This window comes from Delphinus delphis, chromosome 16, assembly GCF_949987515.2.
Source record: "Delphinus delphis chromosome 16, mDelDel1.2, whole genome shotgun sequence".
NCBI lineage: Eukaryota > Metazoa > Chordata > Mammalia > Artiodactyla > Delphinidae > Delphinus > Delphinus delphis.
In genome coordinates, this window is record NC_082698.1 from 43,931,124 (window position 1) to 43,944,782 (window position 13,659).

At 32.2% G+C, this 13,659-nt stretch overlaps 2 protein-coding genes across 3 annotated transcripts in view; one reads left to right on the forward strand and one right to left on the reverse strand.

The window, feature by feature from the left end:
* Nucleotides 1-224: 224 nt before the first annotated feature.
* Nucleotides 225-13,659, reverse strand: part of IPMK (inositol polyphosphate multikinase) — a 40,756-nt gene continuing 27,321 nt past the window's right edge. For both annotated transcript variants that reach the window (XM_060034593.1, XM_060034592.1), the window contains exons 5-6: nt 6,700-6,781; nt 225-5,461 (exon numbers count right to left, since the gene is read on the reverse strand). In XM_060034593.1, coding sequence (XP_059890576.1) covers nt 4,839-5,461; nt 6,700-6,781 — 705 coding nt within the window. In that variant the 3' untranslated portion in view covers nt 225-4,838. The remainder of the gene's footprint in view (nt 5,462-6,699; nt 6,782-13,659) is intronic.
* Nucleotides 9,837-10,181, forward strand: LOC132439379 (small ribosomal subunit protein eS27-like). The gene has a single exon (XM_060033668.1). The coding sequence runs from the start codon at nt 9,868-9,870 to the stop codon at nt 10,117-10,119; it is 252 nt and encodes an 83-aa protein (XP_059889651.1). The 5' UTR covers nt 9,837-9,867; the 3' UTR covers nt 10,120-10,181.

Sequence of the window (13,659 nt, forward strand, 5' to 3'; positions counted from 1 at the left end):
GACTATGATAGAAAAAATAAATATTCAAACAAAATAGTTTACATACTTTTTTCATTTCCAATGCATATGCTTCTTTCCATTAACATCCCGTCTTAATCATCTTTGAATCTCTAATGATCCCTATAGTTTTTGGTATATAACATGTACTCAAATATTTGTTGAATGAACAAGTTATTTTCAAACTACTATGAGTTTGTTAGCATACTACAATTAATGAAAAAAGCTCCAATGCAAAACATTTTAATAGGCTGTCAAATATACAGTAATTAGAATTATCTAAATATCACTTATATAAAAATCGGTATATCACATTAGATGATTCTATAAAATAAAAACACAAATCACACATTGACAACAACCCCTGCAGTCCAAGAACCCCCCCATCAATAGTACAAATTACAAACACGTTTTTTAAAAAGACATTGTTTAGACATTTAAACCAAAGTAACTTTGACTAAATACATTCATTCATCAAGTACAATAAATTTAGCATAGTCACTAATAACACACAATTTTAGGTGCAATTTCACATGCTTTCATATATCTTCCAGTTCAATTCCCACAGTAAAGTGTCTTTGTGCACACCATATCCATTTATATGCAGGTGCATCATACATCATACTTAAGACTATTTCACTTCATAATTAAACGTGTTAATATATATTGTAAGTGAATACCAGGCCAAAATTTAACCTCAGTGATGACAAATTTAACAATTAAAAATGTTCTTTACAGTATATTCTAATTTGTTTAATTGAATGAGTACTATTTCCTCTTACTAAACACTATCAAAATAAGTAATAAGAATTTAAATATTAACTCCAGAAACATGGAGACTCCAACCTTCTTAAAATATTAACGAGCATTTTAAGTAACAATACAATCATTCTGTAAGTCAAAAAAGTAATTTCATATTCATTGCCAAATTTAAAATACAAATGATTTGAAGATTGAGCCCTAAAATATTTGCAGTAAATTGTAAAGTACAATTTTTAAAATGTGTAGTAATTTGCTTGTGAATATGTAATGGAATGTTTTTCACAGTAATGTTATGTTAAAACACTATTCTACATGAACAGTCTAAGTAAACGTACCTTTACCAGCAAAAGTGAAAAATTAAGGCCTTCTAATGCTATCTATAATTATTACCTGAACTCAAATGTCAAATAGAGGTTACAATGCTGCAAAGTATTATTTTTAACCTCTTTAACATATTGTTAGTTGCTTCACCTCAACTCAATTATTACCTTATCTTTACACAAAGTTGAATGCTAGTTAACTTTATTATCTTTAAATAAGCATTTCTCCATATCTCTATTTTAATTTAGCCCCCAACCTACCCCAATCTAGAGAGAATGCTGGAAATGGTAAGGGCTTTGTCTGATTGCATCACAACTATATTCAGGGGTTAAAAATGTCACATTTATATTTTTGAATGAACTAAGATGCCTGGCCTCCATACACAACATGACTTGTTTTCCTAAAGCATGAATAGACAATTGCAACCTCTTTACATGACCAAATTGACTTTTTTTAATTGAAGTCTAGGCTATGAAGACATTACAGGATGTAATGGAAGGATAACCAAGGCTACAAATATATCAAATCAAGGTTAAAGGCACTGGATAAGGAAGATTATTACAAAGCATTGTAAACAATTTTTAAAGCAAATCAAGTTTTAAAGTATCAAATGCCAAACTACTAAGAGCAAATGGTACTAAACTGATGACAATGCTTTAAAATAGTGGACAAAATTTCTGTAATTTCACAAATAAAATTCTTTCATTGTTCTACCATTTTCTTTCATCCTACATAATCTTTAATATTCCAAGTCCTAGAAACAAATATGTTTCCAGTTGCATGAAACAAGAAAATGGCAACTGAGATATCTCTGAAAATTAATTCTACCTTCTCAAGTTACATTATTAATTTGATGTGTATACGGTATAGAGATATGAAGAACATCATCTTGGAAATCATAAAATAGTAAATTATACTCAATTAAAATCATAAAAAAGATCTTATTCAGTTGAACACAATCTAAAGCCCCACAACAGCAAATTGTAGTGTAAAGAGGCATAGTAAGTACAATTTCCAGACACATAAAACAAATAACGAATACTGAGTTGAAAATACCACATGCTCCATGTTACAGTCATTTAATACACACATTTTCACAACTGTTTCTTGAAAAACTATTCAGATAAAATATTTAGCATTTATTATCAATTTTAATTTATTTGAATCTATGTAACTTCATCCATATTAAAATATCAATTAATGTAAATACTTTATTATAAAACTATTGTACAATTTAAATTTTTATTAGAGAAATGTATTCACTATCCACAATTTCTTAAAGTCCTTTTCATGAGTGCATTCCATAAGAAATACACTAAAATCATTTATATTTCCTAGGGGGAAAAAACTACGGTAATCCTATTAACCCAAACTATATCCTTATTATTATTTCTTGAACATTTAAATGTTTAAATATGCTTGGTGAATAGTGATCATTCATCCCCACAGTGGTAAATTTTAGCATAATGTTAAATGACTGGACTAGACAGTAAAATAGTCACATGTAGATAACACAAATAAATGCTTGTTGTTACATGTAAGCTTACTTATAAAGTAACATAAAATGGGCATTGGATAACAGTGAAAAAAATGTAAACAAACAGAATTAAATGTGAATCTCTTCCCTGAAGAACAAAAGATAAAAGTGTTTCTTGTTTTATTAAAACAAAACATTATCTACTGTATCAAAAAGGTAAGACACTGATTATACAAAACTAAATTTCCAAATATGGATAAAGAAAATATGGAACTGATTCACACTTTATTGAGCTAAAATGCACAAAAAATCTGATAATAATTAAATTTATTAAATTCATTGTACATATAGGTTGATACCACCCCATACAAAAAAAAAAGTCTCTTGTTTTGTTAAGATTCAAAATAGTGTTTAAATTGTATGAGCTTAAGATTTATTGAACCACTATCCAAATAACAACAACAACAAAAGTCTACACTGTGGGACAAAAAAAGTAAAACTAAAAAATTTCTGTTAACTATGACTTGAACTTCATCCCCACAAAAAAAGCTACGGCAATACCCATTTAGGCAGCAGAGAAAAATATGAAGTCCTTATGGAAAATACCTACACTGACTCTAAATAAAAAATTTTAAATAATCAAATTTTGCTATAACAAATGCATATGAATTTTAAAGGTATTCAGGCCTAATAAATTTACTAAGCACAGAATCCATAGGGCATCTGTTACTTTTTTTTGTGCTCAGATACTTGCAAAAGTACACTCAGAGAGGGTTGGGAAGGTGAGATAAACATAAAATTGTGATACTTGCCTTCACACTAAAAGAAGGCCCTTGAATTTAAAAGTTTAATTTGCAATTTTGGGGGGAAAACAGTCTAACAGTTCACAAGTCTAAAACAATTTCCAGGAATATGGCAGAACTGTTAACTACTTAGATGTTTTATTAGTGAATCAAAGTGCAAGTAATGAAAACATAAACATTTAACATATTTGCAAATTTAATTTCAAAGTTCTGAATGTTTCCAATAACAAATAACTAGTTATTTTTTAAAAGGGGTGGATGTGAAACAGAGATAATACTTACAAATCTAATTTTTCCAAGAAAAATAGTACTGCCCCCCCTTCCATGAAGTTAAATTATAATTTCTCTCTTGAATATGATATACAACTGTTTTAAGTAAGAATGAAACAGAAGCATGAATTTAGACATGTACCAAACTCTGTATGACGTACTAATATACACACAGTATTTTTGATAACACTCACAATACTGGATGTTGTCCTTCACTGCTTATTAGAATTCTGAGAAACACTTTTTAGCAACATATATTCATACCACTGCTTAACTAAATGGGGACATATAAATACATGAATTGTAAAAGAAAAAAACTCTCAAAAGTTATTTAAAGGAGAAATAAGAAGAAGAGTTTCAATCATCCACCTTTTTGAAGCTGCAGTAAAAGGTATTATATGGTTTATAATACTTGTCACAATGTAGTAAAATTCCAATTTTCCCATAAAGATTTTAAAAGAAAAACATTTTGTTCCTTGCAAATAACTTCTCTCTTCCCTAACCTTGGAAAGACTAATTATTAGTGCCCTTAATGTCAAGACTTTTGTTGTTGTTGTTGTCCATTTCAATGATCTTTTTCAAGAAGTATTTTGAAATATGTATATAAATGGAAATTAAAGTGAAAATCTGCTTTTGGAATACAATGATTCTAAACCATTTTACTTCTAAGAAGCACCTTTTGATATGCTGGTCTGAACTTTTAATATAAAACCGAAACAGTACTTATTTCTGTAGAATTTTCTCCAGTTTTAATAACTTCATACATAGCAATACTAAGGATATCAACCTGTGCTTTCTAGATTTTTGAAAGTGTTCTAATAATGTAATGAGTTTAGATATGGCTCATTGTTAAGGATGGGTGGACAGAGATTTCACAATAAATTGGCTACAGAAAGCTAACTAAACTTGTAATGACTGAATAATGGTTTGCATTTTGCTTGAGCCAAATAGATGTTTAAGCCACGTACCACCACATTCCCTGCTTAACATTCCTAAGTTTCTTTATTCTTTATAGTTTTCTAAAGAACAAATAATTAATTTTCCTGAGTAAGATTATAAAAAAGTTAACCCTTCTACCAAAAGTATAAAGACAAATAAAATGTAGACTCACAATACAAATTTTTTACACAGCATTACAAGTGCAGAGTTATTAACTGCTGCTCTTCATTATGATTGCCCCACCCCTTTAAAAGATTGCAGCAAAGGATTCAATTGTCTAAAATACTCTGCAGTACAGTAATTAAATGCTTTAGCCCATAAACATATCCCTCATCTACTGTGTTGCTAGGGAACACATGAGCAAAGTCTATCATTCGCACTTCTACTTCCGCAATCTCTTGACAACCAGTGGGAAGATGGTAGAAGACTTTTTCCAGTTGGGAAAGTACGTTTCCGTTTAAATGTTCCTGTGACATGCTTTTCCACCCATTGTCTTGCTCTATATTTTCAACTTTCAACGAAGTCTGACTGTGATGCTTTTTTGAATACATTTTTCTGTGGCGAGCATACATTTTGGACAAGCTTTTGCCCACTGAAGCCTCTATTTTTCCATTCGCTGTGGAACTTAACACATGAAAGTTATTATTGTACTCTAGTACATCTGTGTCTGAGAGCTGTCCTTTGGACAAAAACTTTTCTGCTAAAGTTCTGTCATTCAATTTTGCAGTAGTTGGCTGAGATGAACCTTCATAAACAAACAGTAATGAACTTGCATAAAAGTTAAGCTGCTTCTGGCTTTTAAACCACTGCAGAATATTCTCAATCTTCTGAATACTGGCAGCAATAGCATCTTTTCTTAAGCAGAATCCATTATGAAAAAAACGGGAGACTCCTATAAAAAGGAAAATACTAGCATTATATTGAAATTATGAAATAACTATCACTTGGGAAGTAATCTCATCTTAGATACAATTCTTTAATTTTCTCCCATCAGCCCCTGCAATTAAGTGAACAGATAAGAATTCTAGTCAAACACAAAGTCTTGGAACTCAACTTAATTTCTGGTGAAGATGTTCTTGCTAGAAAACATATAAATGACACATATGTAACATGAAATACCTTATTTAGACAAAAAATTTACTACAGGTAGACTGCTAGTTTAGTGCTCTCTCTATACATTCTCTTAAGGAACAGGATTCCAAGATTTGCTTCATTTGCTATGAGGAATTTTACAGTAAGATTACATATTTGTTAGAATCACATTCAAGAACTAATCTAGAACCTTGAGTCAAATCATAACCATTTTTAATGATGTCAACAGCCCGTTACCAAAATACCAAACCATAACTGTACTTAATTTATGTTCTCGAAAATATTTATTAAATCAGTCTTTTCACAAAAGTTGAGCTCACTTTGGGGACTAGTACTACTCCAAGTTGAGTATGTTATTCAAAATTGAGACGTTTACATGTTTTAACCTATCAGATTAGGCCTCTTATAAAATTATTTATGCATATTTTATCATATTGGGGAATTTATGGATACATGTAATTAAATTTTGCTGTTCCCCTACTTCGGGACAGAAACTGCTAAAAAATAGTCATATTAGCCTGAGAAATATTTTAATAAAGAGCCAATCTGGGGATTTCCCTGGCAATCCAGTGGTTAGGGCTCCATGCTTCCACTGCAGGGGACATGGGTTTGATTCCTGGTCAGGGAAATAAGATCCCACAATCTGTACAGCATGGCCAAAAACAACAGCCAATCTGAATATTAGCTTGCTATTGGTTAAGTATACCAAGGCAAATACTAATTGTTAAGGGCACACTATAGATGATTATTTTGTATACATAAAATAAAAATTCTTCAAACTATTTACATCACTCTTAAGTTCTGCCCCATCTTGGATAGAGCTAATAATAAACTTTAAAAGAATATTATTTCTGGAAATCTGTGCTATCACTGCTTTTATAATATCTTGGCCATAAATATTTTAGAAGCATATATGTTAAGACTTTATTGTGAACTGAATCATTATACCAAAGGAGAATTAAAACTGAAATCACTTTAGAATTATTTTGATAACTGTGTAGTAATAAAAGCAGTAAAGTATGGTTTTTCAATCCTTACCATCCTTTAGAGTTTCTTTTGTTAAGCTTCTTCCATAGTGCTGGTTTTGTGTCTCATAGCTATCAGAATGAACATGATAAACCTGTCAGAAAAAAGCACTGAATATTAAACACTAATACTCCTTGACCCAGGGCTGGGAGTGAGGAGCAGTGGACGGAATCCCAGCAATGCAAGGATGGTTAAAGATGGGAAGATCTACCCATATAATTCATTCTAATGGAGTTAAGATGAAAAAAAAAAATCATATTGTCTTATCATGCTGAAAAGGCATTTAGCAAATTTACATCCACTATCAATGAAAACTCTTTAAAAAGACAGATGAGTACTTCCAATATGAAAAGAATTATCCATCTCAATCCACCAAAAGTTAGCCTCAAGTTTAAAGTAGAAATAAGGAAGCATCTGTCCTAAAATACAAGAAACTTCCACAAAAAGTACTTTACCACAATGTGTTTTATCATCATTATTACCTAATATTGTTCTGGAGTTTCTAGCAAATGCAAATAGGTAAGAGAAAGAAATAAGAGGCATAATAATTTGAAAAGGCGGCAACAAAAATATTACTCTTTGTAGATAATGGTTGTATATTGGAAAATCAATTTAAAAACTAACAAAAACAATAAAAACTTGAAATGGTGACAGTACAAATTAGTAAACAGAAAATAAGCTTTCATATATACAACAACTGGCTAGAAAATGTAATGAAAGACCCTACTTACAAATCAAATAAAAAAGAAATAAAACATAGGAATAAACTAAAAAAGCCTAAGATCTATATAAAGACATCTTTAAAACACCCCTAAGATAAACACATAAACACATACCCATGTTCTCAGAAAGGAAGATTCAACATCATAAAAGATATAATTAATCTAGAAGTAAAATCAGATTATAATAAAACACCAACAATTATTTTAATCATATAAGCTAATTTTAAAGTTCATATAGAAAATCAAGAATTGCTAAGGAAAATCCAAATAAGATCAGTAAGGAGGGACTAACCTTGCCATCCTACTAGATATTAAAACATATTTTATTTATACTTTTTCCAACTTTATTGAGGAATAAATTACAAGTATAATTGTATATACTTAAAGTATACAATGTGATTATTTGGTATACATATACATTGTGGAATGATTACTAAGATCAAGAAAATAAACACATGCATCATCTCATACAGTTAACTCATTTTTAGTGTATGTATGCAGTGTATGTATGCAGTGAGAATGCTTAAAACCTACTCTCAGCCAATTTCAAGTATACAATATCATATTAACTATAGTCACCATAGTTATGTATGTATGTATGCAGTGAGAATGCTTAAAACCTACTCTCAGCCAATTTCAAGTATACAATATCATATTAACTATAGTCACCATGCTATACATTAGTTCCTCAGAACTTATTCATCTTATAACTGAAAGTTTGTACCCTCTGACCTACATCTCCCCATTTCCCCCTTCCCTAAATCCCTGGAAACCCCCATTCTATTCTGTTTCTATGAGATCAGCTTTGTCTTTTGGGTTTCTTTTTTTGACTCCACGTATAACTGCTACCACACAGTATCTGTCTTTCTTTGGCTGGCTTATTGCATTTAGCACAATGCCCTCTGGTTTCATCCATATTTCCTTCTTTCTCATGGCTGAATGATATTCCATTGTTTAAAGAGGCACATCTTCTTTATCCATTTATCTGTAGACAAACACTTAGGTTGTTTCCATATCTTGGCTATCGTGAATATTGCTGAAATGAACATAGGAGTGCAGATATCTCTTTGGGATAGTAATTCCATTAAAACATACTTTAAAGTCAAAAACATGAGAAGCTTGTATGTGATAATGGTATTTTAAACCAGTAGAAAAAGATGGATTATTATTAAATGGTGTTAGTATGATTAACTAGTGATCTGGAAAAAATAGGTTGTATTTATAACTTATACCAGGATAAATTCCAAATACATCAAAGATCAAAATGAGCAAAATAAAATGCCTCCCCACCCCAAGATAGAAGAATCCTTGAATAACTAATAACTAGGGAAGGCATTTCCAACTAAAACTCAAAAATTTCTACCACATACAATATGTTTTTTAAAATGTTCATAGTGTTTTTGCCATTCAGAAATTGAAAGACAAACAGAGAAAAGGTATTTGAAATTTATATGATGAACAAAGGGCATGTTTACTCTTATGGGAAAATGAACAACATATCTGAAGAGTTCACTGAAATCAAACAGCTCTTAAACATACCAGGAACACAGCCTACCCCAAAATTGTGGCAACCAAAAATGCCTCCAGACACTGCCAAATGACTCCCTGGGGAATAAAACTGCCCCTGGTTCAAAACCACTGCTCTAGATATCAGGCAGACTGCCAATATCTACCACAATTATAAACGCATACAAGCTCAGCAATTCCCCTCTAGGAGCTTATCCCATAAATACCCTAGCACACTGGTGGAATGAGGTAGATCTCCGGTTAGTCATTTGTAACATTACTTGTAAGAGCAAAAGACTGGAAACAAGTCAAAGGATCCATCAAAGTAAAATGGTTAAACTATAATACTGTGCCACTATGGAAAAATCTTCATGATATGTTAAACAAAAAAAAAAAGGCAAGATACAGAACAGTGTTCAAAGTAGGTAGGTTTTGCAATAAAGGAATACATATATGCAGCATTTACTTGTATATGTTTAAAATACTTCTGGAAGGATACACTGGAGAAAAAAATCACTATAATATAGTATCCTGTGTGCAAAGTGACTTCTCACTGTATATATTTCTATACTTTTTGGAGTTTGAGCCATATAACAATGTAGCTCATCAAATTTTAATTAAATATTTTTAAGAAGCATTAAGAATACATTGCTTTAGGGACTTCCCTGCTGGTCCACGTACTCCCATGCAGGCGACCCGAATTTGATCCCTGGTCAGGGAATTAGATCCCACATGCCACAACTAAAGATCCCATGTGTGCCACAACTCAGACCCGGCAAAGCCAAATAAATAAATAAATATTTAAAAAAAGAAGAGAAAGAATACACTGCTTTAGAAACTGATATTTTATAACTTTCAGTCTGATATGGCTAATTACCATCTATCTCAAATGCTTCACTTTATTCAAAAAGTTAAATTAGCTTTCCGACAGTGACGACCTCCCCACGAGAACATGCCTCTAGCAAAGGATCTCCTTCATCCCTCTCCAGAAGAGGAGAAGAGGAAACACAAGAAGTGCCTGATGCAGAGCCCCAATTCCTATTTCATGGATGTGAAATGCCCAGGATGCTATAAAATCACCACCGTCTTTAGCCATGCACAAACAGTAGTTTTGTGTGTTGGCTGCTCTACCATCCTCTGCCAGCCTACAGGAGGAAAAGCAAGGCTTACAGAGGGGTGCTCTTTCAGATGGAAGCAGCACTAAAAGCCCCTGGAATCAAGATGAATGGGAAACCATCCCAATAAACACATTTTAGATAAAAAAAAGTTAAATTAGAACCGTGTTCTTACACCCACTTACAGCCTATTAAAGAAAGATAATTTATCTTGAACAAAGTGTTACTATGAATAGAAGAAAGCATTTCATAAATACCAAAATTACATTTGACTACAAGAAAAACTATTTTTATAAGAACAGTTAATCATAACCAAAATGTGTTTAAAAAAATATACTCATGTTCTCTATGCACAGAAATATGTGTAAAAGAGGATTTTCAAAGTGACAGAGGTATTAACTAATGCTATGTGGCAATCATATGGCAATATACAAATGTAACAAATCAATATGTTGTACAACTCAAAGACAATGTTATATATCATTTATGTTGCAATAAAAAAGGATGAAATTGAGAAATTAATAATCTGAGGAAATATATTAAATAGATACAAAAAACAAGTGAGAAGAATTTTCAAATACCCGGTCATGTAAACTAAAAACTAGGAAATGTACCAAAAAAGAGGATTCTCAAAATTGTCACCATTCTACTATTCAGGGATGTATTTTCTAAGCTAAGTTAGATTTCACATATGAAAAATCTAAATTTCACAAATAGACTAAAGCTAATCAGTTTCAGTGGGACTCCTTTATTGATATTCTCTCTTCCTTTATTTACTTATTTTTATTTATTCATTTATTTTTTTATTGAAGTATAGTTGATTTACAATGCTGTATTAATTTCAGGCATCTCTATTTACTTCTACTTTACTAGTTAAAGCTAGAATATAAAGAGGTCTGAGAATTTCTTCAGTCTCTACCAGTCCAGTCTTGGTCAATCACAAAGATATCTGTAAATCAAAAGTTACAGGGCTTCCCTGGTGGCGCAGTGGTTGAGAGTCTGCCTGCGACGCGGGTTCGTGCCCCGGTCTGGGAAGATCCCACCTGCCGCGGAGCGGCTGGGCCCGTGAGCCATGACCACTGGGCCTGCGCGTCCGGGGCCTGTGCTCCACAACGGGAGAGGCCACAGCAGTGAGAGGCCCGCGTACCTCAAAAAAAAAAAAAAAAAAGTTACAGTACCACCTTGAAAATATTTTTAATGGAATGGTAAGCTGGAAGACATGAGTAGGACAGAATAACAAGCAAAAAAAGGCTCCAGCACTTCCTGGATCATATGAGTTGCTTATTTTACAGGAACTCATGTCAGGAGCAAACCAATTCAAATATCTTTAGCAAAACACATTTCCTATTAACTCAAATCCTATTAATGGAAAAAAGGAATTTGAAGGGTTACTGTTATCCACTATTATAGAGGAAAAAAAGGTATACAAAAAAAGAGTCCGATTTTTAGACAATGTGATAACTAAAGATAAAAAGAGAAGAATCTTTTCCCCCAGTAATTAGGAATCAGTGATTAAGAAACGTGACTTCTCTCTTAAGTGCAAATATTTCTTTGTCAAAAATTTAAGTTATTGCCAAAAATATACTGGAACATCCAAAATTAAATAATCTAAAATCTTGAATCACAAGTTTTAAAGAACTTTCAGGTAAATTTCTACAAACTGTATTTCAATTACCTGTGGTTAATAAATATAATAAACCCCTACAGTTATATAGCATGTGTTTTCCGCGTCAATACAAAACTGGAAAATTAAACAACCATTCAAATAGTTAACCCAAAAGGATGCTATGTCAAAAAGCCAGGAAGTCCCAAAGCAAGCTGCTGATATATTAACTTCTCTCAGTTTGATACTCTAAGCTAAAATACACCCCACCTTCCTACATATAGTATGCTCTAGTCACCTTACATAAACTCCTATTTCACAATATGCTCTGCTTCTTGGTTTTCTACCTATTATTTTCCCCATTGCCAGTTCAAAATACCACCTTTTCCAAAGGCACTCTATACTCCTCTTTTTGTGACTCCCTTGTTCTTATAGTTCCTATTCAGTTTCTATCTCTTTTCTTACACATATCTTAATAAATCTTGTTATTAAATCAAAGTGAGTCTTATCATCTACACCATCCTGGGATCAAGGAAATAACAGTATAATTGCTGACAGTCATTTAAAAATAAGGAATTCCTAAACTGGCATGTTCTTCTACCCACCAAACCTCTTCCTACTACTGGTTAAACATAACAGAAAAGTATGTTAAAACTGATATATTTGATAAATTTCAGTCTATTCAGTTATATTAAGGGTTGTTTTTGGTTTGTTTTTTTTTTTTTTTTAATTTAAAGGCAGGACTGTCTTGAAGGAGAATTTTTTAAATTTGGAACACTCATTCTAAAATTATTCAAGTCTATCTTTATTATTAGTCTACAAACCCACTGTGATTAAAAAGTTTAAAGAATTTACCACCTACTAAAGAAATGACTATTTGAAAAAAATCCTAACATAACTACTACTAAATTCAAGGTATGTCTCCCAATTTTAACATTCTAGAATAACATAATTAAATTTATATTCACATTCTCATTTATTATTTCACACTTCAATCATATCCTTTCTCAGATAAGTAAACAATATGTAATTATAAACTGCTAACTACTATATAAAGGAAGCCATGAAAACAAATAGGGGAACCCAAATTGACCTACAGATCCAAAACTATTCCTTACACCAAAATCCCAGCCGACACTTCTTTGCAGAAATGACGAGTTGATTCTAAAATTCGCGTGGAAGTTGAAGGGACCCAGAACAGCCAAAACAATCTTGGAAAAGAAGAACAAAGTTGGAAGTCTAACAATTCCTGGTTTCAAAACTTACTCCAAAGCTACACTAATCAAGACAGTGTAATTCTTGGGAGTTCCTTGGCGGTCCAGTGGTTAGGACTAAGTGCTTTCACTGTCGTGGGCCTGGGTTCAACACCTGGTCAGGGAACTAAGATCCCGCAAGCTGCACGGCACAGCCAATTAAAAAAAAAAAAAAAGACAGTGTGGTTCTGAGAAAATAACTGCAAATCATATATCTGATAAGGCGTTAATATTCCAAATATATAAAGAAGTCAGACAATTTGATGGGACAATTTTTTGATTCAAAAATGGACAGAGGAACTGAATAGATATTTTGCCAAAGACAACATTCAAATGGCCAACAGGAACATCAGAAGGTGCTCAACATCACTAATCATCAGGGAAATGCAAATCAAAATCACAAGATACACTTCACACCTGTTAGAATGGTTATCATCAAAAAGACAACAAATAACAAGTGTTGGTGAGAATATAGAGAAAAGGCAACACTTGAGTACTATTGGTAGGAATGTAAACTGGTGCAGCCACTATGGAAAACAGTATGAAAGCTCCTCAAAAACTTAAAAATAGAACTACCATTATGATCCAGCAATTCTACTTCTGGGTATACACCCAAGAAAAAGAAAATAGGATATCATGGTGCTATATGCACTCCCTGTTCATTGCAGCATTATTCACAATAGCCAAGATATGGAAACAACCTAAGTGTACATCAATGAATGAATGGATAAAGACGTGGTGTGTACACACATACCTCGTTTTACTGCACTTCA

Bases quoted from the DNA above. Each gene is read 5' to 3' on its own strand.
- LOC132439379 (XM_060033668.1), top strand. From the start codon at position 9,868: ATGCCTCTAGCAAAGGATCTCCTTCATCCCTCTCCAGAAGAGGAGAAG.